The sequence below is a fragment of the Vulpes vulpes genome, unplaced genomic scaffold, assembly GCF_048418805.1.
Source record: "Vulpes vulpes isolate BD-2025 unplaced genomic scaffold, VulVul3 u000000899, whole genome shotgun sequence".
Taxonomy (NCBI): domain Eukaryota; kingdom Metazoa; phylum Chordata; class Mammalia; order Carnivora; family Canidae; genus Vulpes; species Vulpes vulpes.
In genome coordinates, this window is record NW_027325780.1 from 1227345 (window position 1) to 1255141 (window position 27797).

The 27797-nt window shown below is 36.1% G+C and overlaps 1 protein-coding gene across 1 annotated transcript; it reads left to right on the forward strand.

The window, feature by feature from the left end:
- On the forward strand, window positions 1-27797 carry GK2 (glycerol kinase 2). The gene is given in 8 exon segments (XM_025998036.1): window positions 1-179; window positions 4267-4389; window positions 7297-7379; window positions 16874-17858; window positions 17860-18203; window positions 18206-18654; window positions 18656-18707; window positions 27700-27797. Coding segments are annotated over 8 exon segments (2313 nt in total).

A 27797-nucleotide genomic window follows, 5' to 3' on the forward strand; every position in this document is an offset into this window, starting at 1 on the left:
ATGACCTCTCTTGTCACTTTTATCTTGGAAGATGCCGTGTCCAGTGCAGACCTGCTAGAAGAGCTGCCCCTCCCTGACCAGCTGCCATGCATCAAGCCTCCAACTCCCTCCATCTTTTACCAGGTCAACTATGACACAAACTTCAAGGACAGAATTGCATTTGTCCTAGGCAGCGCATGGTAAATTGAGCAGGCTATGGTCCACTCCAGCATGATACTGGAAAAAAGAGCAAGGGTTTGCTCAAAAAAAGGGGTGATGTCTTTGGAATGACGTGTTATTGACTTGAAAAAGCTGGTGGCCTAAATCAGTCACAAGTGGGGCCAGTTGTCTTATGGGTCTGTGTCTGAGCGATTAGTGAGGGATTATCCTCCTCCCTCTTGCATTTCTACTGATTGTATTCTATGTAGAACTGAAATTTGAAGAATTCCAGATTCCTCATTCTGGGCTCTGCCTTGGGCTCAGTGGATGTTTCTCACTACATCAGTTACTTACCTGTTCATTCCTTCAATAAGTATTGTGTACCTGATTAAATAATAATAATAACGATAATACTAATAAAAATAGGTGTGTTTTTCCTTTTCTTTTAAGATTTTTATTTATTTATTCATGAGAATACACAGAAAGGAGAGAGAGAAAGGAGAGAGAGAGAGGCAGAGACACAGGCAGAGGAAGAAGCAGGCTCCACACAGGGAGCCGGACGTGAGACTCGATCCCGGGTCCCCAGGATCACACCTTGGGCTGAAGGCAGCACTAAACCGCTGAGCCACCCGGGCTGCCCTGTTTTTCCTTTTCTGACTGGATTCGATGATAGACACTACAGGGTTTACTCTGCTTTACTGGTCTTTCTGGAAGTAGCTGTATCTCCTCCAACTCTTTGCACATACTCTTCCTCCTGGACACCAGCTCCCATCAAATAACCCTCAACATAGTTCCAGTCCTCTTCACTAAGCCCCAGCTTCTGGATTCTGGGGATGCTACCCTTTCATGCTTTCTCTTTAATCCTGGGGATGGTAGCAACTTCCCGTTTTTGGTCATCTCTGAATTTTCCACCATCCTTTGTTTTTCAGCTCATCTGTCACATGTTATTAATTCTTTATATTAAATTCCACGTGTTTTAAATGCCTAATATGGCTCTGTTTTCCTAGCTGAACCCAGACTGATACAGCCAGTGAAAGTATACTTCAGGTGAACAATCTTGAGTTCCAGCCTGGATAGGAAACAGAAAGACAAGAAGAGGTCTGTTTGACTAGGAGAACATACAGAGATCCCAGTAATAATAATCTTCATGGGGTCAGATGCTGACACCTTGGGAATAAAGAATAAAGCTATGGACAATAAAAGGTTTCAGTAAGAAGTGAGATAGTTGAGTTTTTGTTTTAGAATAAAATATGATTTAACACATTTTCTATCAAACTTATTTAAGGGAATTTTATTTCAAAATGGGGAAACCAAGTGAAGCAGCTAAAGCAAATAGGAATAAAATAGCTTCTTTGCCAATCAACTTTAAATGAAAATTAAAATTGTAATTTTCCAGCTTTATCAAATTGCCATTTAAAACATATTGAAAAGAAAACTGCTACTTGCTGTTGCCAGATGTTCTGCAAATATTCAGCATCACTTGATAGGTATTAAGTCATTATGCAAAAGTAGCATTGGACCTCAGACATATTTTGCTTGCCAATTTTTTTTTGTTGAAAACAAATTTTGTATATCAAGATTACTATGATTATTTTTAATTAACTTTCTTAAGGTTTAACAATTATCTATTTTGTTTTTAAACACAATGTAGGGTCCCACTAGATACTACTAATTATAAAATCACAACTGTAGATCTCCTGATTTTCTTCTACTTTAATAGGAAAACTTATGGCAATTTTGTACTGATTGACAGGTGACACAGTAACACCAGTTATTTTATTAAAACAAGCTCCATTTCTGAGTTTAATGTTTTACCAACTGCATTTTTTCTTTATTGACCTCTCTCCACAGTGTTAGGCAAAATAGATGACCTGTTTTTTTTTTGTTTTTTTGTTTTGTTTTGTTTTGTTTTTAAGATTTTTATTTATCCATTTGACAGAGGGAGAGAAAGAGCACAAGCAGGAGGAGCTTCAGACTAAGGGAAAGGGGGAAGCAAGCTCTGCTGAGCAGGGAGCCTGATGCAGGGCTCCATCCCAGGATCCTAGGATCATAACCTGAGCTGAAGGCAGGTACAAATGATCTGCTTTTCATTTGACTTCCAGAATATCACACTCTCTTGATTTTTCCCACTAGCTTTTTAACCTACTTTCTAGTTTTTCCCTTTTTCTCAAACCATTCATACAGGAGTGTCCCAAGGTTCGGTCTTTGGACTTTTTCTCTCCCTTAATGAATTCATTCTCTACAACAACTCGTTTAGCTCCACAGCTTTAAATACCACTTATATATCTCTCACCACCCCAAAGCACATCTCGATCCCTGCCTCCCTTCTCAACATCACACTCATATACCCAGATGCCTAGCTGGCATTTCCACTTTCATGTCTAACTGACATTTGAAATTGAATAAGTCTAGAATGGAGCTCCTGACATCTGCTTACTCTCTTGATAACTCCTTCCTCTCAGTATCTCAGCCCAAAAACCTCAGTCATCCTTGACTCTTCTCTTTTCCTCATACTTCACCAAATCCATCCACATATCCTACTAGCCCTGCCTTCACTATATATCCAAAATTTAACCACATCCCACTGGCTCAACCAAGTTGAGTCCCAATAGGCACACACAGTCTATTTGTAAGTAACTGTGGTTATTTAAGAATGAAAAAATACTGGTTTTCTGCCATATATGTGTATTACTTTTCCAAACAACTACTAAGTTATTTGGACAAAATACTTATAAAGTTTTTTTGTGATAAACTATTTAATGAACAGAACTGTGAGGTATTGCTTTTGGTCTAGACACATTGTGGAAAAAAAAATAGACACTGTGAACTCCCTGAAACTAAAAAGGTTGGGAACATTTGTTCTAACCATCCTACCACCTGAGGGCTTTTACATCCTGTTCTGTCTGCCAGGAAATCTCCTCTTCCAGACACCTGTATTGCTAACTTTACTTTCACGATGAGGCTGACTCTAATCACCCTTTATAAATGGTAACCAGCCCACACCTCCATTCTGGCACTTCTGATTTTACTAATTTCATTTTATTTTTTCCCTCATATTATGCATCATCTCAAGCAAACTTACAATTTATTTTTTATGTTTATTGTTACTCTCACTAGCATACAAAGGAAAAACAGCCTGTTTTGTTTCTTGATGTATTTTAAATGCCTGGAGCATGCCTGGCCCATAGCTAGTATTCAATAAATGTTAGTAGAAGGAGATTTATTTCAAAATCTACAAAAGTGACCACACATACAAAAAAGGGGGGGGGGGCAATTAGCTTAAAACACTCACTCAAAAAAATAAGTAAACAACCACTCATTCAAAATTTCATATGCTTTTACATATTTAGGTAGGACTAGAGGGTATTTTTTTTAATCCTGGCCTAAGGATTCTTATCTGTATAACCACAAAATGAAATAAATCTTCTTTTAGAAGGAATCAAAAGGGGAAAAAAAAATCTTGTGTTCTTTTAGCTTTGTTATCCAAAATGGTAAAAATGATGAGACAATTGTAAGGAGGGTAATAAGATTAAAAATAGTGAGTAGGAATAATGTCAATATTATAAGAGTTTTCTTACATATAATTATTCACTAAATATACTTGCTATTAGTCAATAATGTGTGAGCTGCAGTATTAAAAACTGAATGAAATATAAAGACCCCAGGCTCTGATCTTAAATACTGCATAACTGTATATATTAATAGTTGCTAACATACATGGGAAAGCTGTTAGTGCCTTGAGCCCAATATAGATGATGTAATAGGAATTAAGAAGAGAAAGGGAGAAAAGAAAAATCTGGGAAACTTCAAGAATTTAAGCAATGCTTTAAACAATTATTAGAATTATAAATGCATAGATTCTAGGGTAATGGGGGGACATGGTTCTTCTAGGCAATAAGAGGAGAAATATTTTTAACGAAATTATAAGGATAAAATAAAGTAAGTCTTGTTTGGCCAGTTTGGGGTAGATATTTATAATAGTCACTAAACATAGATATAAATATGTAAAACCACCTTCATTTATTTGGAGGACCATTTTGAATCACTTTATAATGTTCTCTTCTTTCTAATACTTGTGCCCTGCTTAGGCATAAATTCATTTCTTGCTCTCTTTCTGTTCTCCATAAGGCAGAAGGACAGCTCCCCAGAGGCTGTAACTGTCAGACTCCCTTTTCAGCTGATTTCTGTCCAGATTTGGCAAAGAAAGGACACTGGCAGAAAAATGGAAGAAGGAGCAAGGGAGAGAACAAGGTATTGTTCTCAGAACCATCTCTGGCAGCAGTTGTTTCTTGTGTGGCTTTGGTGTTTCCATGCCCTTTATTATTTTTTTTTAAAGAATTTGTTTGTTTGTTTGTTTGTTTATTTATTTAGAGCTGGGAGAGAAGAAGGGGAAACAGAGGAAGAGAGAGAGAATCCCAAGCACACTCTCCGTTGAGCAGAGACCTTCACACAGGGCTCGATCTCACAATCCTGAGATCGCAACTTGAGCCAAAACCAAGAGTCAGACGCTCAACTGACTGAGCTGCCTGGGGAACCCTTTTCAAGGTCCTTTAGATGGGCTTCCAACCAGGTCATCCCATCCCTGTCTCTGCTAATACTACTTCTTCCTTTGATTTCTCTACCATCTTCTAACACTCTTCTATCACCTATGAAATAAAATCAATTTCTTGCTTTAAATTCCTTCTGTTGCAAATAATTGAAGTGGTTTTCATTTTTCTGGTTAGACCCTGACCCTGACAATTCAGTAATTGTTACTTTAGTATCCATTATGGATTCATTCGTGTTCCCCTCAAATTCATATGTGGAAGTTGTAACCCATAGAATGTCAGAATGAGACCATATTTAAAGATGGCATCTTTTCCCCCCTTTTCTCTCTTTTTTTTCAAGACAGCATTCTTTAAAGAGATGATTAAGGTAAAATGAAGTATATGGGTGGGTCCTAACTGATCTGACTGGTGTCCTTCCAAGAAGAGATTAGGACACAGGCACAGACATACACATAGAGAAGCTCAGGTAAAGACAAAGAGAAGAACACAGCCATTTACAAGTGAAGAAGAAATAACCCTGCCAACACCTTGATCTCAGACTTTTAACCCCCAGAACAGTAAGAAAATAAATTTCTGTTGCTTAAGCCACCCAGTGTGTGGTACTCTGTTATGGCAGCCTGAGCAAAATAATACATATCTGTACAGATGTTCCATTTTCTAAGCTTATAGCTTATAGTTTCTAAATTCTTTATTCCTCTCAACTTTTGAAGTTCAGTTTGTAAACATAGCTCCTTGAAGATCTACCTTTTGCAGAATATAAAAGCAGATTTTTTTTTTTTTTAAGTAGGCTCCATGCCCAGTATGGAGCCCAACCTGGGGCTCAAACTCATGACCCTGAGGTCAAAACCTCAGCTGAGATCAAGCGTTGGATGCTTAACCAACTGAGCAACCTGGCAACTATAAAAGCAGATTATTTGATGATTTTGCTGGTGCTTATGTGTGTTGAAGTATCATTTTCCTTACTCAGTCATGAGTCCATATTCCATATTTGATTTCTTATCAGTGTAACACACATAGAGTTTTCAGCTTAATTCACATAGTAAGCTTGAGCATCTGTTTATTTCCATTCTAAAACTGCATGTAGGTACCACTACTACAAACCAATGAGGGTGCCTAATGGCTTATATAACCAGTCTTGAACTTAGATAATCAATTAAGGAATAATAATAATTTTCACCCAGAGCCTATCATTCTGCTCTTTGGTACATACTCATCATGAACCTTCTATAGGATTTATAAGTATGGCTTTTGTCTTATAAACACTGTATGCTATGGGAATATTAACAATAAGAATACCATTAAGTATCTGGAAATATGTCAAACTTTTCAGTGTTAGCAAAGTATATTTTCAGCATTCTAATTTAATTAGAATTATTCTACACATAATCTGTTGAATGTATGGTAGTCTAAGGCACATTGCATCTAGCTATTGAAAAGTCATGATTTTTCCTTATATATGGACAGTCTGTTCAATACACACACAACTAAGGTATAGTGGAAAAGAAAATTAATAACAATAGTGGTTAGCCTTTCTTAGTTTTTATTCTGTGGATATACACCCAACTGAAAGAAGAAACATGGATTATTTGACTTGGAAAGGGGAGATATCTAAAATAAAAGTAGGGAAAAGTAGCAAGAAAAAGAGAAAAACCAGTCACCTCACCCTCTCTCTATTATAATCATTCAGTCTTAGCTGTTTCCTCCTTTTTAACATATATTAGAATTTATAATTAGTTTCCTTTTATTTATTCAGTTTTTGTCTGACTTACCCACTGGAAATTCACAAAGATAAGAATTCTGTCTAGTTAGTTCACAATTGTGTCTCAGAGGCTATCCCAGCAACTATGAAATAGTTGATACTTAGGTAAATATTTCTTGACTGAAGAAAGGGAGGAAAAAGAAGAAAAGCAGAAGTATAGAACTCTTATTCTTATGTAAAAGACATTACTAAAACTATGAAATGCCCAAAGCAATTTTCTCTCTTTAGGTATCTTACACCATAGTCAGAGAAAAAAAAAAAGAATAACAAATGTTAAAAAGAAGTTCGTAGTACTGAACAAAGAGCCATTGCATGCCTCAGAAGTTCAGAGGAAAAAAAGCACAGGGTGCTTACTGATAGATGGGATCATTGAGGATATGTTGAAATAGCCAAAAATAAGAGAAAATAAGCCAATCACAGACAAATACTGCATGATTCCACTTATCTGAGGTATCAAATATCGTCAGACTCATGGAAGCAAAGAGTAGAATAACTGGGGGGAGAGGAAAATGGGGAGGTACTAATCAACTCAACGTGCAGATAATATCAGTTATGCAAGAGGAATAAGTTCTAGAGATGGAAGGCACAACATTTTACTTATAGATAACAATACTGTATTATACACCTAAATATGCATTAAGATAGCCAATCTCATATTAAGTGTTCTTACCCTTGAGAGAGAGAGAGAGAGAGAGAGAGAGAGAAGAAAAACACTAGGATTCATCAGTATCAACCTCCAAATGTTTTCCATACTGCAAAACCATCAGAGTTTCTCTAATATGCTATTTCATGTCAAAGCCTGGCTGTCATAGCGAAAGTCTTAGACTTTCAACACTCTCTGTGAACCCACAGGTCTGCAGGAAGTCTACCAGGCACTTCAATGATGACCACCTGCAAGACCCTCCAGGATATCACTGGATTCCTGGCCTCCATGGGTCTATTAGCCTGTCTGATGAAAAGAAGGAATCTCGTAGCACCCGGTGCTCTGAAGTGTGTTACTCCTGTCCCCTCAGGCTGACTGGAGTGCCCATCTGCCTTGGTTTTCAACAACTGCAAAGAAGCCCAGCATGCAGGGAATGAAATATCTACTGGGTGAGGGGGACTGTCAATTTTGCAAATGCTTGTCAGTTTGTACAACTGCCACTAAGGGTCTGAGGTAATTTTTATGCATTGTGGCAAAATATTCCCAACCTAAGTCTAAACATTTGGCAACTTTTTACAGAGTATAATTGAGTATCATTCATTATGATGATTTCCTAGCTTTACCTACCTTTTTAGATGATTATAACAGACATTTTCATTCCCCTTGGTTGTTTATTACTAGATTTTCAGTTTATACAATAGGGAAATGAGTATGTCTCCTAGTATTGGGATTATTTATAATTAATAAACATTTTTGAGTAAATACGTATTAAAATATTAAATATACAATGAGTTAAGCATGTATATTTCTGTGTGATATATATAATACTCTGTCTATATAACTGCTCTGACAATAACTTTTGGGAGGACACCGGTAACTCATTTCATCATTTCAAATCCTACTTAATCACTGGCTAATTCATTTTATTATAAACATGATAGCAAAATAACACATGAAGAGATATATAGTTCCTACTTGATATTATAAAACATATTTCTCTGCCAGTTTTCATCTCTGCAGAATTAAACTTATATGTTTCCTCCAAGCTAAATAAAATTTGGTAAAATGATGGACTCTGTTCTACTGAAGAACAGTTTCTCTAGGTATGACTTAAATGCTTTGGTAGATTCAGACTATTGATGAGTTCCAGGATCATCTGAGGATTTATTAAGTACATTGATCACTCTTTGATAATATATTTTCAGACTATTATATAAATGAACCCAACAGCCTTGGAAGAGTCATGAAATGTTTTGATATACATGTTATACATCACTTAAACATTCCAATTGCTCCAGAGGAATCCTAAAATAGTGTCTAGTTCTATCTGTGCCTTCAATAGGAATGGTAGCCTCTGGAACTGCCCCCAAAATTTCACTTGAGACTTTCGGGATGATTGTAGGATGATGCCAATACCAAAGACATATTCTATTTGCCCTGGAAACTGATCACACCTGACAGCTGGTTATGGTAATCAACTGTCAGTCAATAAAATGATATTTTTTGAAAAGCTCTATATGCCTGGCATTGGTGGTGACCATGCCAGACAGGGGGCTGCCCTCATAAGGCTTATCATCCAGCAGAGATGTCATACACGGAACAACTAATTAGAAAAGTGGAAATACAAGGTACAATGGGAGAGTACAGTAGAGGGATTTAAGGAATCTAAGGTTAAAGGATCAAGATCTTTTTCAGGAAAATAAACTGAAATTACCTTGGAAAAGAGATGGCATAGTAGAGAGGGAAGGATATCCAGGAAGGTGAACTAGCATATGATCCAAGACTACTGGAGAAAATTAATAGGTCTGTGGCTATCAGGGGACAGTAGGCTCTGCATCCAGAACATCTAAGTTAGAGAACATAAATTGTATCATTTTTATAAACATTTCTAAGGAATTAAAAATGTACATTTCTGTTCATGGGAACACAGTGATGACTAGAGTGAGGTGACAGAGGACAAGGCAAGTCAGAAATACATGGTAACATTCATTCTTAGTGGTAGAATATCATTATGTAACATAAGAAAAGTCTGCCACTACCTTACTGTCAGCAAACCACATCTCTCTTCATATACTGTCACCACATGCCTTGTCATTGACTGAATGAAAGTTGCCAGCCCCAAACACCAAGTTTCACTGGACAACATTTAAAAAAAAAACTTTAGATTTTAGATGGGGGAAAGTTTCTTTAGAGATTACCTAAATTTTACCCCTGAGAAAAGGGGTCTAAAAAGTAATTTGACTTGTTAAGATCATAAAGCTACTGCAAGTCAGAGCTGGAACTAAAATCTTGATTCTTATTCTAATGTTTACATTATTGTATATAGATATTTAAAAAGTTATCTATATGTTGCTGCTCTCTAGCAAATGTAATAATGACTGCACATAGACCAACAACCATAAATAGGGAATAACTATTGGTCAGGTTATTCAGTGAAGGAAACAATAAAACTAAAAGGCAACCTTTAAATGGGACAAGATATTTGTAAATGACATATCTGATAAAGGGTTAGTATCCAAAATCTAAAGAACTTCTCATACTCAACACCCCAAAAAACAAATAATCCAGTTAGGAAATGGACAGAAGACATGAAGAGACATTCTTCCAAAGAAGACATACAGATAGCTAACAGACATATGAAAAGATGCTCAACATCACTCATCAATCATCAGTGCAATACAAATCAAAACTATAATGAGATATCACCTCACACCTGTCAGAATGGCTAAATTTAACACAGGAAACAATAGATATAACTGAGGCTGTGGAGAAAGGGGAACCCTCATACACTACAAACTGGTGCAGCCACTCTGGAAACAGCATGGAAGTTCCTCAAAAAGTTATAGTACTATCCTATGACCCAGCAATTGCACTACTAGGTATTTACCCAAAGGATACAAAATTATATATTCAAAGGGATACATGATGCAACCTGATATTTACAGCAGCATTATCAACAATAGCCAAATTATGGAAATAGCCCAAATATCCACTGACTCATGAATGGATAAAGAAGTGGTGGTGTATATAGATAATGGAATATTACCCATCCATCAAAAGGAATGAAATCTTGCTATTTATACAACAATGTGGATGGAGCTAAAGTGTATTACGCTAAGTGAAATACATTAGTCAGAGAAAGACAAATGCCATATAATTTCACTCATATGTGGAATTTAAGAAACAAAATAGGAACACAGGGAAAGGGAGAGAGAGGGAGGAGAGAGAGAGAGAGAGAGAGAGAGAGAGAGAGAGAGAGTCAAACCATAAAATAGACCCTTACCTGTAGAGAACAAACGGAGGGTTGTTGGAGGGGAGGGAGGCTAAATAGGGATGAGTATTCAGGAGGGCACTTGTATCACACTAGCTGTTATATATAAGTGATGAATCACTAAATTCTACTCCTGAGATTAATATCACACTATATATTAACTAGATTTAAATAAAAACTTTAAGCAAACTAAATAAATAAGGATTCTATGACAACTGTAATTTTGTAAATAGTGAGACTGAGACCTTCATATTCATAATTCCAATGTGTTTCAAATCACAAATTTACAGTGATAGTAATGACTATAAGAAACTACATAGCACATGGTTATTGTAAAAGGTGTGCAAAAATGGCTCTAATAATGACTTAGCAACAATAACTCCCATTTTTCCAAGTTCAGTTTGACTTTAGCCTCTGTTACTTCTTTTTTAAAACATATATAAACAATACATGCATGCACACACACACAAAGTGCAAGAGAACATTCCTATCACATTGCTTTAATACATTTGTTCTCTTGAAGACTATGTACAGACATCTCACACAAAATCAATTAGGAAAACGTGTGGCAGGAACACTTCACTTACTAAAGGCCAATTTAGATGCCCATTAGACATTCAAGAAAAGGCCTCCCATTCTTTTCTGTGGCTGCACTCGGCCACCCCCATGCCTTTCATAGAAAAGGTTTGCGTGCTCTGGGTCTTGTACAAGTGAGACCATTGAAACAACCTTTTCCTCTCCTACACTTCTTTTTTTCTATCCAGGTAAGAAGCTATAGAGTAACATGATGGATGATAGATGGATGGAATCAAAAAAGTCATTCATTCCATCTGCCTGAGAGGCTCTTTTGCTCACTTAGTCAGCAACAATGAACCACAGCCAGGCTTTAAAATGAAACACTTTCCTCCCCCAACCCTGCCACACACACACATCAAAGAAAAATTTAACGTCTGTATTTTTTTTTTTTTTACAAAAAAAAGGAGATGGGGGTGGGCAAGAAAGAGCATCTTTCACATTCTGCATTTTCAGAGTAAGTATCCAATGCGACTTGCCATGATAACTAAATTTATTATTAACTGTGTATTTCATGATGTTAGTGACAATATGTTAATGTGATTTTTCACGTCCTCCTGCAGTGAACAGATGGCTCCTTTTACTTTACTTTCCACATCAAGTGTGATTATTTCTTGGTGCCAAAAGCCACCTGCCGCTCCTCGGTCTCCAGTCTAATTTTTTATGTTGGTAAAACACAGCAGGACTTGTTATCAGTTGGATGGCATCTTAATAAAAGGAGACATGCCAACATATTGACATCATGTTCAAGGGGAAACTTCAGCCCCTTCAAACCCTTAACCCCATTCCCCTACCCCCTTTCAAAAAGTGAGGGAGAAAAAGAAAAAAAAATGGATGCAAAGACCCCACCACTTTCAAGATGTTTGATTACAATTGTTGGGCCTAGAGCCAAGATGCTGAATTGGCCTCCCTTTGTTCCTAAACCCAAGCACCTCACTCAGGGCTCTGATCTTTCATCCTGTGTAATGATAATTAGCCATAACATATTCCGAAGTCAAATGTAAGCAGGAATACATTAACATTGAGAACAGTGTCAGGGCAATTTTCACTGGGAAAATGACAAAGAACACACACACACACTCAAAAATTTCAAGAATCAAACATTCATAAAATCACTTTCATAGGCGTGAATATTAAACTCAATCACTTGTCTGTTCTGAGTGCTTACCTAGAATGCCAAAGCCTCCTAATGTGGATGCCATGATTCCCACAGCCCGTGCTTAACAGAGAAAACATGAGTAATAAACCACGGTAGCTTGCTTTAATTTTTCCATTCTTTATTAGAACAAAGAGGGATCCTACGTTAGGTGATTTGTGGTCCAAGAAGAGGTCTTCCAGGCAATTGGATGGCATGGCTCTCAACAGCTGGTCCAGCACATTTGGGAACAGCATGTAGAAAAATGCGTCAGTGTTTTGAAGATTACCAACTGTGATGATGCATTGGTTATGACACGATCTAAAAAAAAGTTAAATTTCCTAGCCACAAACTATATAATTCTATCAGGGTACAAACTCTCAAATTCAAGACCAAGATAAGTCCAAATTTGGTGATATTGAAACTTTCAAAACTGATTCCCACTCTTTATAGGTTGAAGAGAGTAGCAGTATTCTTGAATGCCTGATATTTCTTGTTAAAAGTTGAAGTTAAACATGCAGCTGGCTTCCTAGGATTTACAAAGTTTATACAGCACAAAAGAAAATTCCTATAATAAAACTGCAAATATCTCAATAAAGTGATTCACAATTAATGGTTGTCTTGAGATGAACAACTTTAACTAGATTTTTCTACTAGAGAATCCCTTAAATTAACATACACTTGGCAGCAACTTTTATTCCTTTTAACTGTCCCTCCAAACAAACAAAAGAACCTGTATGAAATAGATCTCTATTAACTGTTTTTTTGCTGCTTGACCAGCTTTTTATTGGCATACGTTTCCCAATATTTTGTTATAAAAATTTGCAAACATTCAGAAAAATTGAAAGAACTCTACCACTGACACCATCAAATCTACCACATAGATTCTATAATTATATTTTACTGTATTAACTTCATCATATATTCTTTCCTTTATCCATCTCTTTATTCCTCAATTTCCTTATTATATTAGATTGTAAAATGAATAACCAATAGCCCATCCAGAAATCAAAATTAAAATTATCTTGACTTTATGGTAATAAAGTGAGGAACACATATAGTGGTATTCATTATCTCATTCAACAAATATTTTTTGAGTTTCTGCTTGAAGCACTGTTCTAAGTACTGAAAATACAAAATTGAATAAAACAAGATATTTGCCCTTATTGAAGTTATAATTTAGTGGGCTTGACAGGGGAAAACAATAATTAAATAAGTGGCTCTCTAAACATGATGTACAAAGGAAGTTGTCAATATAGATGAGTAAATTTAGTTCAGACTGTTCTTAACTCAGAGGTTGTAATAAGGGCAGGAAGAACATTTTATGCACCACTACATTATTGCCTAAAATAGAGCCCACATGTAGCAACCTCTCAAAACATTTATCAAATTATTGAATGAACAAATAAATGTTAAACTTGATACTATGGATATCATTTAAAAGATTTTATATTAGGAAGTAATTGCACTCTAAAAGAGTAGCCTGAAAGGTAAATAAATAATAACAGGAAGTCGACTAGTTTGAAACCTCTAATTTTAACAATCCTGTATTTAAAAACTTTTTAAAAAATATGTGATTTGGGGGGAACTATTCTGAATAGTATGTCCACCATTAAAGCATATGCATTTGTACAGACTATAACAAAATAAAGTAACAATTACCTTGTAAAATTGAATGTCTTCACAAATAAGATGGTGTCAATGGGTTTTTCAGAGATGTTTATTTTAGAACATGTGGAACTATTACAGACTAACAATCAAAAGTTTTTACGTCTTAAATTTTTTTTGAAATGAAAAAATAGTGGAGTTAGTTTAAGCTTCTTAGTTAAAAAAAAAAAGCATTGCTAGTCAGCTTTGGTTAAATCCATCAATAGTTTGCAATTACTCTAAGAAAATTAAATCAATCTGGTCAACTTTTCGTTCTAAACTAAACTGAGACACTTACCTGATTATTTAGTGGCTACAATTTAGTAGTCAGTAAAGTGAAACTAATATGTAAACCAGTTATTTATAAACTGAAACTGATGCCTTTGTAAATAAGTTACTTATATTCAAGACAAAATGCTCAAAGTAGCTCTTCCTGCCCATGGGTCCTGTCCCCAGGCTTTAATAAAAACAGCTTTTTGCATCAAAAAACAAACAAATGCTTAAAGAATTCCTAGTCTTAAAAAACTAATGGGATCAGGAACATTTATCTGTGTATATTGGTGTGGCAGAGGACAGGGGATGTAGAGAAAAAACCTTGGGTCAAATCTTTTTATTGTGTAGATTAAGCTATACATATAATGTTTAGTACTGTCAAATACTTGGGAAGAAAAAAAAACATTTAAAAAATAAAAAAACGATCTGTTTCAAGCAAATTCAAGCATAGTATGATAAACTGGCATACTGGTAAGTGTTGTCTTTAAATTTCTGCTTAGAAAATCTCTGGTAGGGGATCCCTGGGTAACTTATCAGTTTAGCACCTGCCTTCAGCCCAGGGCATGATCTTGGAGTCCTGGGATCAAGTCCCACATCAGGCTCCCTGCATGGAGCCTGCTTCTCTCTCTACCTGTGTCTCTGTCTCTGTCTGTCTGTCTCTCTCTCTGTGTCTCTCATGAATAAATAAATAAAATCTTAAAAAAAAAAAAAGAAAATCTCTGGTAGAATTTTAAAATCTGAACAAAGATATGATGAGGAAAATCTGTACCATCTTCTGATGATTTCAATCCCCCATTATTCAAATTAAATCTGATAACTAATTTTGTTTTTCTGACTTCAAAAACTTCCTGGAGGATTTAATGGAAAACATGATCCAATTAAAATAGTGAAATAACAATATTGTTGATTTTTATGTTATCTTCTATCTTGTTCTGTTGATTTCATTAGGGATAAATGAGTTTCACCCTTGAGATACCTCAAAAGCAGAGTCTATTGCTTAATACAGAAAACTGACGTTTATTGAGTGAATATTTAATAAATTTAAATTGGTGAGCAAATGAATATTTATTCACCAAGTTTCTAATCAATCTGAAAATTTAAGCTTCTATCCAGTGGATGTCTACTCTGGCCAAGATGGAGTAACAGAGTAAATTTATCCACATTTATTAATCACCTGAAACAATTTTTAAAAAGGAAAAATAAATATGAAATAGTTCATGTAATAAAAAAATATTGAACAATAGTTCATGAGATGGTGGATATCAGGCAATGAAGGTAGTGATTCCTAAGGGGCAAAGAAACAAGTGGCATGAGTACTATGATTTCCTCACCTTTTTTCCTTGAGAGAGGTCAGAGTCCACAGCACCATAGGTGAAACCCAAGTGGAACCTCTGGGTGAGTAAAGGCCCCATGGTGAGGAGATAAAGCTAAGCATCCAGAGAGATAAAGGCATCTAGAGTGAACATGACATGGTACCAGAAAGAAAAGAGTAACACAAGAGCCTTCTGGATATCTTCAGAAGGCAGCCCCTGAGAATTCAGTCAGGTACTCAAAAGTGCATGTGGGTAAGTAAACTACTTGAGTCTGGGAAAAAGGCACATGAAAAGATTAAAGATAACAGTGTCCAGTAAAGATAAACAGTGTATACTCAGGATTGGGAACAGAAACTGACTCCACCAGCCATTAAAACCTTATTTTTCATGGGTCTTGAGTAGACTATACTGACGGATCTCATCACAGTAAAGGAGAATAATTAGCCCCAGACTGAGCACTGTCCTTGTTCTAGCAGCAAAGTCTTAGAGGCAAGGCTCCAAAGAATCAAATTATTTCCAACTAACCTACCTGCATCCCAAAACAAAGCTCAACCTTTACAGGAACACAGAAATACCCAGCAACTCTACCCAGGTTAAACTCAACAATGTTTGGCACCTAATGAAAAATTATCAAGCAAGGAAATATAAGCCATAATGAGATCAGTCAGTCAAAATTGAACAAGAACCAATACCGACATTAGATTTAGCAGAAAATGTAATTAAAAGTTATCCTAACCTTAAGTAAATATTTTAAAAACTCTGAACTTATAAGGATGAAAACTACAATGTATGAGGTGAAAAATGCAGTGGGTTAATTAGATACTAGAGAAGAAAAGATTAGTAAACTTGAAGATGTAGCAATAGAAACTATCTAAAATGAATCCTAGAAAGATAATAATGAGCTGTGGGACAACTCCAATGTGTGTAACTGGAGTCCCTAAAGCAGAGAAGTGAGAGAAAATAAAACATATTTGTAGAAATAATGGCCCAAGGTTTTCCAAATTCCATGAGATCTATAATAAACCCACAGATCTAAGTAGCCCAATGTGTCCCAGGCACAGGAAAAGGAAATAAGAAGAGAATGACACCAAATAACATTATCAAGAAACTGACCAAAACTACTGATAAAAACAAAAACAAAAGCACCAAAGGCAGAAAAAGATAAACAGACATGTCAAAAATAGGATGACAGCAAAGTTCGCACCTGAAACATGCAAGACAGGGTGGTGCTGCAACAGTTCCAAGGCCCTGAAAGTAAAAAAAATAATAATAATAATCTGAATTCTAGGGCAAAAAAAAAAAAAAAAAAAAAAGTAATAAGATGAAATATTTTTCAGACATTCTCAATCAGAAGAATTTTTTTCCAGCAGGCCCACATTAGAAGATATGTTCAGGGAAATCTTACAGGCAAAAAGAAAATGGTAATAGGACTAAGAATTCGCAGCATCAAAGGAACAGCACTGGTGACTACCTGGGCAAGCACACGACCTTTTCCTAACTTAAAACTCCTTAAACAGCAGAGCGGCTTGGGCACGGTCTCTGCCCTAAGGCGGGGTGACCCCATGCGGTACCAGTCAAAGGGCAAAGGTTGCCGGCCGGCTTCCGGCTTCCGGCTTCCGGCTTCCGGCTTCTGGCTTCCGGTGGCCGCAGGCAGCCACCGCGTAGGCTCCAGGCGTTCCGAGGTGTTGCGTGCTCCTCCCCCCCAACACCTCGGGGTCTTGGCAACCGCACCAGAGCCTCAGGGCAGCCGCTGACTGGTTACGTGGCAGCCCCAAAGAAAACGGTTGCGGGGCCGATGGTGGGGGCAGTGGTCCAGGGGACGAATTCCACTCGCTTTCTGGTTTTCAGTTCAAAAACAGCAGATCTGCTTAGTCACCATCAGGTGGAATTAACAGAAGATTTCCCAAGAGAAGGATGGGTGGAGCGAGACCCTACGGGAATTCTTCAGTCTGTCTATGAGTGTCTAGAGAGAACATGCCAGAAACTTGCTGAACTGCCCATTGACGTATCCGACATAAAAGCCACTGGTGCCAGCAGTCAGAGGGAAACCACTGTAATCTGGGACAAGTTAACTGGAGAGCCGCTCCACGATGCCGTAGTGTGGCTTGATGTAAGAACCCAGCCTACCCTCGAAACCCTTAGTAAAAAAATTCCAGGAAATAGTAACTTTGTCAAGTCCAAGACAGGCCTTCCACTTAGCACTTACTTCAGTGCAGGGAAACTTCGTTGGATTCTTGACAATGTGAGGCAAGTTCAAAAGGCTGTTGAAGAAGGTAGAGCTCTTTTTGGTACCATTGATTCATGGCTAATCTGGAGTTTGACAGGAGGAGTAGATGGAGGTGTCCACTGTACAGATGTAACAAATGCAAGCAGGACAATGCTTTTCAACATCCGTTCCTTGGGATGGGATAAAGAGCTTTGTGACTTTTTTGACCTTCCAACGGACATTGTTCCGAATGTATGGAGTTCTTCTGATATCTATGGCCGCATTCAAGCTGGGTCTTTGGAAGGTGTGCCAATATCTGGGTGCTTGGGGGACCAGTCTGCTGCATTGGTAGGACATGTGCTTCCAAGAGGGACAAGCCAAAAACACGTCCAGCACAGGCTGTTTCTTACTATGTAATACAGGTCATAAGTGTGTATTTTCTGAACATGGCCTTGTGACCACAGTAGCTTATAAACTAGGCAGAGACAAGCCAGTATGTTATGCTTTGGAAGGTTCTGTTGGTATAGCTGGTGCTGTTATTCGCTGGTTAAGAGAAAATCTTGGAATTATAAACACCTCAGAGGAAATTGAAACTCTTGCTAAAGATGTAGGTACTTCTTACGGCTGCTACTTTGTCCCAGCTTTTTCAGGCTTATATGCACCTTATTGGGAGCCCAGTGCAAGAGGAATAATCTGTGGTCTCAGTTTACCAGTAAAAATCATATTGCTTTTGCTGCATTAGAATCTGTTTGTTTCCAAACCCGAGAGATTTTGGATGCCATGAACTATGACTGTGGAATTCCTCTCAGTCATTTGCAGGTAGATGGAGCAATGACCAACAACGGAATTCTTATGCAACTACAAGCAGACATTCTGCATATTCCAGTAATAAAGCCCTCTATGCCTGAAACAACTGCACTGGGAGCTGCCATGGCAGCAGGAGCTGCAGAAGGGGTGGGCGTTTGGAGTCTTAAACCTGAGGATTTGTCAGTGGTCATTATGGAACGGTTTGAGCCACAGATCAAGGCCACAGAAAGTGAAATTCATTATTCTACATGGAAGAAAGCTGTGAGGAAGTCGGTGGGTTGGGTTACAACTCAGTATCCTGAAAGTGGTGATCCTACTATCTTCTCTTGTCTGCACTTGGGCTTTTTTTATAGTGAGTAGCATGATAATGTTAATTGGAGCAAGATATATTTCAGGTATATCATAATAATACCCAGCATGGATTCCCAACATGTGAGCTTTTTACATAAAGAATCTAGCAAGTCTGTCTCTTAACATGATGGCACTATCATATACTGATTTTATTTATAAACCACTTGCTGCATGACTTATGGGAACCCCAAAGGTAGACCTGTGGCTTGAAATAAATAAATTACAGTAAAAAAACACTAGAAACTGTGGTGTGTTTTTTAACAGGCTGGGTGGGCCAGGCACTCTGGGGGCTAACGCCCTCAGTTGTCATAAAATCTTGCTGCATGCCCTCTAAAATATTGGATATTCAGATTTTGTCTGTAAAGTCTTTCATCAAATATTTTCTAGCACTTATGGACCAAGATTTCGTTCTCTGTGGTACACATACTTGGTTAATAGGCATAACTAGCTTGCTAAAACTGAGAGAATTGCTGTTATTGTTGTTTTTAGTAGCCCTGCCAAATCCTCCTTTGTATATATTAGGGAGACCATAGTATCTTGCTGAATGTCGAATGGAAACATAGATTCTTAAAATAGGAACTTAGTATTCTCATGGCTTAGATATTGTCCTGGAAATTATTTGCCAAATTAAAATTCTTCAGACATTTTACATGATCTCAGTAATTACACTGACTTTCTGTGTAGTTCTTATATGTAGAAGGACTTTTCCTTTCTAAAAAATCTCTCCACTTCACTTACTTTATTTGGCATGTGTAACATATATTCTTATATGCTTCATATAGAGTAACCCACTTACAAAATAAGTGTATAAGAAGGGTAGTCTTAAGTGTACCATTAGATACATACATATTTTAGGATAAACATTTGTATGTAATTTGGGGCAGTGAAATGCATGTTATTTACCAGGAAAAACTTTTTCTTAAAGAGGCAGTACTTGAAATTTGGGTATATGTTTTATGTTGACACACAAAGAAGTATCTTATGATATCAACTATATTTCTTATGCCTTACCTTTTTATTTAATTGCCTTAATATGTTGGGGGGAAAGGCCTGTGGAATACTACAGTAAATATTATTTTCAAACAGAAAAAAAAAAGAATCAACTGCTCAAACAAAAATAATACTGTAATATAGATTTTAAGCATGTGTATGTAAAAGAAACCAAAAATAGCAACAAAGTTGGAAGTGGAAAAATGGCAGTGTAATATTGTAAGATTCACATACTATATGGGAATGGTATAATATCATTTGAAGTTATACTGATAATTAAAGATGTATATTCTATATCCTAAAATAATGCAACAAAAAGTCATAATTGATAAGCAAATTAAGCACATAAGCTAGAACTATAAAAATATTCATTTGATCCAAAAGAAGGAAGAAAGGGGATGAAAAAGGTGAAAAATAGATAAGAAAATAGAAAACAATAGCAGGAAAATATATTTAAACTTAACCATACCAATAAGCATATTAATATAAGTAGTCTAATGAACTCAATTAAAAAGAAAGATTATATTAGATAAAAGAGACTCAAATACATACTGCCTTTAAGAAACACATTTTAGAGATAAAGAGAAAATAGTTAAAAAGAAACAGGATATAAAAAATACCATGTTAATAATAATCAAAGGGAAGAGTGGCTATATTAATATCAGAAAGTAAATTTCAGAGCAAGTAACATTACCAGTAAAAAAGATCATTTGCAATGACAGAGGGGTCAATTTATAAAGAAGACATAACAATCTTAAATATATATACTAATTGCAGAACTTCAAATACAGAAAGCAAAATCTTTCATCATTTCAATGTTTGCTAGACCAAGTAGGTATATAGTAAGTTATAGAAGATTTGAACAATACTATCATACAACTAGATTAACATTCATAGAACATACCACTCAACAATAGAATATATATTCTTTTCAAGTTCATATGAAACATTTACCAAAATAGACCTTACTCAGGCCATTAACCAAGCCTTAATGAATTTAAGAGAATTTTATACACAAATATGCTGTCTAAATACATTGGAATTATAAATCACTTAGAAATCATTTTTTTAATTGATTTATAATTCCAGTGTGTTCAGATAGCATATTACTCAGCCTTCAAAAAATAAAATCTTGCCATTTGCAATGACGTGGCTGGAACAAGTGGGTATTATTCTAAATTCAATAAGTCAATTAGAGGAAGACAATTATATGATTTCACTTGTATGTGGAATTTGAGGAATAAAACAGAGGAACATAGATGAAGGGAGGGAAAAATAAAACAAGATGTATTCAGTCAGAGAGACAAACTATAAGAGACTCTTAATCATAGGAAACTAACAGGTTGCTGGAGGGGAGGAGGGTGAAGGGATGGGGTAACCTGACGATGGACATTAAGGAGGGTACATGATGTAATAAGCACTGGGTGTTATATACAGCTGATGAATTGCTGAACTCTACCTCTGAAACTAATAATACACTATATGTTACTTGAATTTAAATTAAAAAAAAAAAGATTTCTAGAAAATCTCCAAATATTTGGAAATTAAATAACAAACTTTTAAATAATCCCTGAGTTAAAGAGATAAATAAGGAAAACAAAATATTTGGAACACAATGAAAATAAAAATCAATATATCAAATTTTATGAGAGATTACTAAAGCAATATTTAGGGAGAAATTTATAGGACTAAAAACCTATATTAAAAGAAAGAAAAGGTTTAAAATTAATAATCTCAGCTTTTATGTTAAGAAAGTGGAAATAGCATGGATTGGAAAAATTGATATTGTGAAAATGTCAATGTTACCCAGGGCAATTTACACATTGAATGCAATCCCTATCAAAATACCATGGACTTTCTTCAGAGAGTTGGAACAAAGCATCTTAAGATTTGTGTGGAATCAGAGAAGACCCTGAATAGCCAGAGGAATATTAAAAAAGAAAACCATAGCTGGGGGCATCACAATGCCAGATTTCAGGTTGTACTACAAAGCTGTGGTCATCAAGACAGTGTGGTACTGGCACAAAAACAGACACATAGATCAATGGAACAGAACAGAGAACCCAGAAGTGGACCCTGACCTTTATGGTCAACTAATATTCGATAAAGGAGGAAAGACTATCCACTGGAAGAAAGACAGTCTCTTCAATAAATGGTGCTGGGAAAATTGGACATCCACATGCAGAAGAATGAAACTAGACCACTCTCTTGCACCATACACAAAGATAAACTCAAAATGGATGAAAGATCTAAATGTGAGACAAGATTCCATCAAAATCCTAGAGGAGAACACAGGCAACACCCATTTTTGAACTTGGCCACAGCAACTTCTTGCAAGATACATCCATGAAGGCAAGAGAAACAAAAGCAAAAATGAATTATTGGGATTTCATCCTGATAAGAAGCTTCTGCACAGCAAAAGAAACAGTCAACAAAACTACAACACAACCTACAGAATGGGAGAAGATATTTGCAAATGACATATCAGATAAAGGGCTAGTACTCAAGATCTATAAAGAATTTATTAAACTCAACATCCAAAAAACAAACAATCCAATCATGAAATGGGCAAAATACATGAAGAGAAATTTCACAGAGGAAGACATAGATAGACATGGCCAACAAGCACATGAGAAAATGCTCCACATCACTGGTCATCAGGGAAATACAAATCAAAATCACAATGAGATACCACCTCACACCAGCGAGAATCAGGAAAATTAACAAGACAGGAAACAACAAATGTTGGAGAGGATGGGGCGCCTGGGTGGCTCAGCGTTTGAGTGTCTGCCTTCAGCTCAGGGTGTTATCCAGGGATCGAGTCCCATGTCGGGCTCCCTGCATGGAGCCTGCTTCTCCCTCTGCCTGTGTCTCTGCCTCTCTCTCTGTATCTCTCATGAATAAATAAACAAATAAAATCTTTAAAAAATGTTGGAGGAGGATGTGCACTGTTGGTGGCAATGTGAACTGCTGCAGCCACTCTGGAAAACTGTGTGGAGGTTCCTCAAAGAGTTAAAAATAGACCTGCCCTACAACCCAGCAATTAGACTGCTGAGGATTTACCCCAAAGATACAGATGCAGTGAAACGGCAGAACACCTGCACCCCGATGTTTCTAGCAGCAATGTCCACAATAGCCCAGCTGTGGAAGGAGCCTCGGGGTCCATCAGCAGATGAATGGATAAAGAAGATGTGGTTTATGTATACCATGGAATATTACTCAGCCATTAGAAACGACAAATACCCACCATTTGCTTCAACGTGGAGGGACCTGGAGGGTATTATGCTGAGTGAAATAAGACAGTCGGAGAAGGACAAACATTATATGGTTTCATTCATTTGGGGAATATAAAAATTAGTGAAAGGGAATAAAAGAAAGGAGAGAAAATGAGTGGAAATATCAGTGAGGGTGACAAAACATGAAAGACACCTAACTCTGGAAAATGAACAAGGGGTAATAGAAGGGGAGGTGGGGGGGGGGTTGGGTGACTGGGTGATGGGCACTGAGGGGGGCACTTGGTGGGATGAGCACTGGCTGTTATGCTATATGTTGGCAAATTGAACTCCAATAAAAAAAGAAAAAGAAAAAGAAAGTGGAAATAGAATATAAATTAAATGCAAAGTAGTTAGAAAAAAATGAGAGTACTAATCAATGATATAGAAAATAGCAAAACTCAATATAACCAAAATTTGTTTCTTTTAGAATGTCAACAAAATAATAAACTTTTGGCCTGATTAGAAAAAAAAAGAAAAAAAAATGACAAAAATTTTCAGTATCAGGAATGAGAGTTATATCATCATAGACCATAAAGATATTAATGATAATAAAGGAGTATTATGGAAACTTAATGTCAATAAATTTGGCAACTTAGATGAAATAATTTTTGGAAAACACAAACTATAAAAGAAAAAAATAGATAATAACTTGAATGACCCTATACCTATTAAATAGATTGAATTTCTCGTTTATCCCCCTCCACCCCAAAGAACACTGCATGCCCAAATGGCTTCAACAATGGAGAAATAATACCTATTCTACACAAACTCTTCCAGAAAACTGAGAAGGAAAGGTCCCTTCCAAACTTATTTTATGTAAACAAGGTTACATTACTCTGATTCTAACACCAGAGATATTACAAGAAAAAAAACAACTGCAGATTAATACCCTTTATAAACATAGATGCAAAAAATCTAAGCAAAATTTTAGCAAAATTATTCCAATAATATATACAAAAAATAAGAGATCACAACAAAGTTAGGGAATTATAAAGCCAAAATAATAAGTGCAATTAGAAAACTCAACGTACTTCACTATATTAGCAAAGAAAGATCACGTGAGATACAACTACCCATTGATTAGAATGCCTAAAATTGAAAAATAACCACAGCGAGTGTTGGTAGAGATACAGAACCTGAATTTCTCATATGAGTCTGCTAGCAATGTAAAATTCTGCAAATATTTTAGAAAATAGTTTAACAGTTTTTAAAATTAAATATACATCTATCATATTATCCTAGGTATTTATCCAAGAGACATGAAAACATATGTTTATACAAAGATTTGTTCACATCCCTTTACTTATTACAGCCAAAAACTAGGCACAACTCAAGTGTCCGCTAACAGGTGAATGGATAAATAAATCATGGTATATCCACACAATTGAATGCTACCCAGAAACTCTTCATACACACTATACTATAGATAAATTTCAAAGTACTTAAGCTGAGTAAAATAAGCCAGACTGAAAAAAGTATATACATAGTGTTTGATTCCACTTACATAAAATTCTAGAAAATGCAAACTATTGTATAATGACAGAAAGCAGGTCAGTGGCTGCCTGGGAAATGGGGGGATGAGGAGTCAGCAGGAAGGGATATGAAGCATGATTACAAAGGGGCAAAAAGAAAATCTGGGCAGGAGGGAGATGGATATGTTCATTATATTAATCATGGTGATGGTTTCCAGGGTGAATATATATGTCAAAACTAATCAAATTGAACGCTTTATGTGCAATTTTCAGATGTGAATTATCACTCAATAAAACATTTAAAAAATAAAAAGAGAAAAATTTATCTTCAAACTCTGAAGGAATATACCCAGAGTTTATTCAAGTAAGTTGCTCTTCTCTATTATGCATACTGATCTAGCCTCACTGATTCTACAGTCTGTTAGCCTGGGGTATGCCAATTTTTATCTCTAGAAGGTCCATGAGCTTTATTTGAAGTCATTTGTGTGATTAGGCTGGAAAAGTACATGATAATGTCTAGTGTCATTTAAAACAAATTAATTTCCCATTTCACTTATCTGGCCATAATTCTCAGTCTGGGACCCATTGGAAATGACCTTATAAAGAGTCACAAACAAAGATATAAGAAAATCAGGCTAAAAGTTCACAAATTCAGTGTTCATTCTCACCTCTTCAATATTATAATCCTGTGATTACCAGCTTTCCTTTTTTTCTATCTTTGCCTTTATAAGTCTCATTTTCATAATTTAACTTATATGATATGGTAAGTTACAATGTTTTTGCCCCAAGGCTATAAAGGAGCTTCTGTATATTCTATTACAAAATTAGCTAATTAATAATTTCTCTATATTGCCAGTAAGCAGAACTACATAGTTAAATTATGATGATCAGTTCTCATTGCATGCATGTTATGAAACAGCAAGTCATCATTTAATGTCAGGCATATGTGTGAGTGAGAAGGCACGAGCTCAAACACTAACCAGGAGAATGAAAAGAATTTAATTCTAACACTATTTTCCAAAGATTGCAGTTTGTGAATTAAAGTAAGTCATGCAAGGTGGAGGTGCCAGGTAAGTATGGAGAAAGAGAAAGAAAAGAAACAAAGAAGGCCCTGAAGGGAAAGGAATGTTAAAGGTATCCAAAGAGAAGCAAGCTGTACTATTAAATCTAATTAAAGACAAAGCATGCACTAAACAGCTAAATCATTTCTAGCTTAGCTCCAGGAGTGGTAAACCATATACATCAAACTTAAAAGGATAAGCAACTTTCTCTCCTCGCCCCATAGAGAATTCTAGATTATTATGTTTGTGCTTAATTTCTGGTGCTTATATTATCACTTTGATATTAATATCCATAATCTTATAGGAAAGCTACTGTTTCTCTCACTGGTGAACCCTTGTTCTCAATGCCTATGTATAAATACTACATTAAACAATCCCCATTTAGGTGGAACATTATGCACCAACTCTATGACTGTTAGATATGGAAAATTTGTTTCTATGCCCTTTTTTAAATCATATGAAATAATAAGATCCCCTAGTGTAATCTTCCAGCAGTCTGGAATAAATACAATATCATCTCAGCCAGTCACCTATTTTAACCTCCACTAAAATGACAGCTCTCTAGTCTATTCTGATTGTTTCAATCAAAATAAAATGAATAAACTTAATAAACTTAATGTTTAAATATTCCCCCAGAGTTTTCATCAACAACCTTTACAGCCCAATTTATTTGAGCCTCAGAGAAATTGCATGTGATCCTTGTCCTCTATGTGTTTAGCATACATTACAGTTCATTATCATTTCAGCCCTCAACAAACCGATTTATTTTACAAAAAGAAAGAAAAAAAGAAGACCTTGACCTTTGGTGGGAAAAAAGTAGAATGATAAGACTGTTAATCTTTTATTAAACTATGAAACTCATTTTATTGTAAACTATCCAAAAATTTTTTCTTATATCCAGTTTTTAAAATATGTTTTCCAAGTTTGGAAAATATTTACAAAGCCAAAAATCGTACAGAGACGTTTATTTAGTATATGTCTGTACTAGGAGCTTCAAAAATGAGGTAGGGAATAAACAGGGCAAAAATGTTCTAGTGATCACAAACAAGGATAACTGATTGGTCTAGCTTCTTCTCTGAAATGGACTAGGCGTCCTTCTTATCTGCACCTTCCCATTGCCACCTTTATACAGATTTAGTAAGCTGACCAGAGCAAAGTATGGGAAGGCATCCTGGAGCTGGGAGCTGTGATTAGGTTCTTTCTCTCTCTCTCTCTGGTTGTAGTTTTTGTCTGGTCTCAAGTGTATTTCACTAAATTAACTAATCACTTCTCCATAATTCTATTTAAATAGGCCATGGATATCTACTATCATCTCAGTTTCTCAGTCAAGAACATTGAGGAAAAAACAACAAGAAAACCACCTTCCTGACCCAAAAGATATAGTTTTAAATTTTAAGAGATGATTCATCTGGGGAACCTGATTACTTGCATAGAATTTAATGTTTTTGAAAAAGAGTGTTTTCAAAGAAAACTCCAAGACTACTCTAACAATGTCAGAAGAGCCAGGAATTGAAAAGGGCTTGAGAGAACCTTTAGACAAATATTGTCTAATAGAAAAAAGTAGAAACTGTAAAGTGTAAATATGTTGGGAACAAGAATAAAATCTAAATTTTTACATTCTAATGTTCCTTTAGCTTCACTCAACAGAGCTTTTCTTGGATCTTGGCTACCTCAAACAACTCTGACTTTTAACAAGATGTACTTTAATAAGCTAAGGAGATAATTTGTGAATTTTTTATGAAAGTTAGAGTTATGTCTTGGCCAACAAATAATTTGGTGAACACTCACACACTCACTCATGCATGCATACAATTTTTATGGCCACTTAAAGTAGGCACATTTGGGAAGATTCTGAACTACAATAAAACCATTCTCTATTCTCTAATGATTTTCTATTTCTGAAAAATATAATGTTTATAGACTCTTTGAGGAGTCACTTCTTTAGTCATGGAGCAAAAAAGAAATTTAGGAGTGTACTAGTAGATGTACCATTCTTTTCTAGATAAAAATCTTGCTGCTCACTTCCGTGACAATGATATCCTTTCAGACTTACTCAGTTGATCCCTTCATTTCAAAGAGATACAACTTTCTTTTTCCTTCACCTCTTCCTTCCATTCTTTGTCCTCCTCTTTGTCTTTTTCTTTTCCTGGAAACAAATCCACTGAGTCCTTTCATACGGTATTTACTACTCATATTCACAAACATCAAAAGGACGGCAATCTGTTTAATTTCCTGCAGATGAACATGCGCTAAAAAGTGGCATTGTCAATCGGGCACTTGCTGCCCACTGGGCACCAAGCAGCGATGTGCTAAAGATCTGGCGTGTTGTTCCATAG